Here is a 3,117-nt window from a genome sequence, read left to right on the forward strand (position 1 = left end):
CTCTCTTTCTCTTCCTCTGTCTAGCTCACTTTTGAGATCTTACGTCGAATATGTGTGCATAAATTTTGTTTCTACGCTAAAGCAACCAACCAAGCCAAAAAGAAAAGGAAGGAGTGCTTGAGAACAGTAGGAATAGGAGGCATCGGGAATACCAAACTGAATTCTCACCTCTAACACTAGAGGCGAAAACAAAGCAAGTTAGGCTTTCCTCCATGTTCCCATTCCCACTGCTCTCAGGCTCTCTTTTCTTCCTTTTCTCGACTAGCCTTTTAGATTATCAGATAATGTAAGTATGTGCACACATATTTAAGGTTTATGCATTAATCTATTGCGCAAGCGAAAGGGGAGAGGAAGGAGTGCTCAAGAACCATAGGAATGGGAGACATCAGGAAAGCACAAAACTAAATATTTGCACCTCCAACACTAGAGGTGAAAACAAAAAAGTTAAGCTTTCCTCCATGTTCCCATTCCTAGCGCTCTTATGCTCTCTCTTTCTTCCTCTTCCCTGCTTACTCTCGGAGCCTACAAAATCTGAAGGAAAACAGTATCAGACAACAAGCTTGAATTGCTGGACAAAGTGTTTCAACTTTGATGTATAAATAGACGTGTTGTGCACTATGTCGACAACCATAAGGGGATCAAGTAATAAAGACACCTAGTGGATACTAGAGTCAATGATAATGGGGCCCATTGTCCTGTCCTGTACATGTAAAGCATGTGCATGGAGATCTTCTGCTTAAATATATCTGGGAAGCTCTGCACTCATACAGTAGGAAAATATTTTATTGCTATTTGAGTTTAAAAAAATATGAGCACGAAAAAATTAAGCTATGAAAAAAATATTGTTTTTCTTAACACAAGGCAAAAGTTTTGCCTGTTTTATTGATTAAGAAGATTGTTGCCCAGTTAATTACGGAAAACCCGGAAGAAAACTGAAACAACAAGAGCTGAGCCCACTCCCAACATCAAAACACACAGGACAAATCCCACACACGCCGACATCAGAAAAATGAAGCTATGAGAAAAATATGAGTAAACAAATTTTAACTCATAACTTAATTCGAAATCAGAAGCTATGAGTTAGAAGTAATATGAAATTGGAAACTAAGCTCTCTAACAAACTTGGAAAACGTAAAATCAAATGAAAAAGAAGATTGCAGTGACAGCTGGTGCACAAGATACTTTAGATATGAGGCGCGCTAGAACAGATGATAGAAATAATATTTGTCCATGAAGAGAGACGCATTGTATAAAGAAAACCCAAACCATATATATAGGCCTATTATTCTGTAAGTAATTCAACATCTAGATTCTGTAGGCTCGAAACAGCGACATTGGAGAAGACAGGTGTATAGAAAACAAAACTCTCAGGAACCATCAGCCTGGCCTTGGAGGAAAAACACATGATGGTCATATATTCAGCCTAAACTCACTGTACACACTGGTTCAGCATGGATCGGCTACGCAACACGCTGAACCACCTAGTATCTTCGGAACAAGGTTCGAACACAAAGGAAGAACGAGGTCCTGAAGAGAGTATGGTACTTCTTCCACCCATTGAAGTACTTCCCAATTACAACCTTGTAGCTTGGCCTCTGCTTGACCAATGTGTGGTACTCCAGGACCCTGGGCCTGCTACTGATGTATTCCTCATAAAGATCAAGAAGGGCTATTCGTGCAAGAATGGGAATGAACATTGAATCAGCTGGTGAGAATTCATCGCCAGCGAGATACTTGGTCTTGTTGAGCTGTGCCTCAACATCATCCAGAAGTTTGCTCAGCTCTTCCTCACTTTGCCGCATAGTCTCGGGGTCCTTCAGTCTGTCTTCGGTCTCATAACCATCACGGAGCTTGACATGGTACATGCTAGCTAAATCTGGGGCTTCAGCCATCCGAGCAATCAGCACCCGGCGTATGAACTTGGAGACAAACGCACGGTACTTTAGTGGGGTGTGAGTTAGTGTGAACATCTTAGGATTCCAACCATCAACTTTCTGCATCCATTGGAGAACCTCAGTATTCACAGGATGGATTTCGCCGCTTAAGTGCACCGCGAGTCTGTCTAAGTACCTATGAAAATATAGAGGAGATAAATGAATATTTCTGTTTGGTCAGCAGTATCGAATGTGTAAGTTCGAGCCATTCCAAAGGTGAATGAAAGAACATACTGGATGATATCGATGGCACGGAAAATGACATGAGCGCCATTTTGGAAGACAGGGAGCTTCGCTGAAGGGTTCATTCGGAAGAAGGCCACATTCATGTTTTTCCCTGTTAGTGGATTGACATGATATGATGTGTAGTCAATACCCTTCTCTTCCAGGGCTATCCGCACCTTCTGACTGTCTAGTGAATACGGATGGTGATACAGCTGCATTGCTACATTAGCAGCAAGAAAAAAAACATGTGATTAGTATCCCTGATCGGTCTTGCAAATGGACTATGATGGGAAATGGGCAGTTGCGGTGTGAATAAGGGACTGTGATGGAAAAATGGGAAGTTCGTTCAAACTAAGTAGTCTCTGGGGATAGATGGAGGCAAGGTGGTTAGTCTCCTTTGAAACAGAGCAGTGGGTGTATTTTCAGATAGTTGCATAACGAAAAGTATGAGAGTAATTAAAAACACACCATATTCAGAGTCAGAAAACAACGGATTGGTTGTTTCGTCTGTGCTTGTATTTTAATGTTCATTCATTAGACTGGTCATAACATCTGCATCTCACTACAAATTCTAAGCACAAGGAGCAATCGCGTTTGCCTCAATTAGATATGAGCCGGAACCAATCGCGTTCCAGTGTGAAATATATCGAGCTCTAATCTTCCGGGGCCATGAATTCAGGATCAATACACTCTTACAAAGTTACAGGTGCTTTTAAATTGGGGGAAAAGGCGGTTTTGTCCAGAATCTCGCCTTTAGTCCAAAAGTACTTCTACGGAACCACAAAAATAGACAACCAAATCTAACGCCCAGTCCGGTGAGTTCCACTCAGAAGTCAATCGGCTGATCTCACGCATACAGCAGCCAGCCAAGAGGAGGAGGAGCAGAAGAAGAAGAAGAACCAACAAACGGCGGCGAAGAGAGAAAGGCCTCACCTGGCGACGCGGGCGAGGATCCCGG

The 3,117-nt window shown here is 42.3% G+C and overlaps 1 protein-coding gene across 1 annotated transcript; it reads right to left on the minus strand.

Annotated features, from left to right (window-relative positions):
* Nucleotides 1-1,250: 1,250 nt before the first annotated feature.
* On the minus strand, nt 1,251-3,111 carry LOC119355201 (glutathione S-transferase TCHQD-like). The gene is made up of 3 exons (XM_037621979.1): nt 3,093-3,111; nt 2,169-2,379; nt 1,251-2,070 (listed from the first exon to the last, which is right to left on the minus strand). Exons 2-3 carry the CDS (start codon nt 2,375-2,377, stop codon nt 1,482-1,484), a joined length of 798 nt encoding a protein of 265 aa, XP_037477876.1. The 5' UTR covers nt 2,378-2,379; nt 3,093-3,111; the 3' UTR covers nt 1,251-1,481.
* Nucleotides 3,112-3,117: the final 6 nt, after the last annotated feature.

Source organism: Triticum dicoccoides, chromosome 2A (assembly GCF_002162155.2).
Source record: "Triticum dicoccoides isolate Atlit2015 ecotype Zavitan chromosome 2A, WEW_v2.0, whole genome shotgun sequence".
NCBI classification, from domain to species: Eukaryota; Viridiplantae; Streptophyta; class Magnoliopsida; order Poales; family Poaceae; genus Triticum; species Triticum dicoccoides.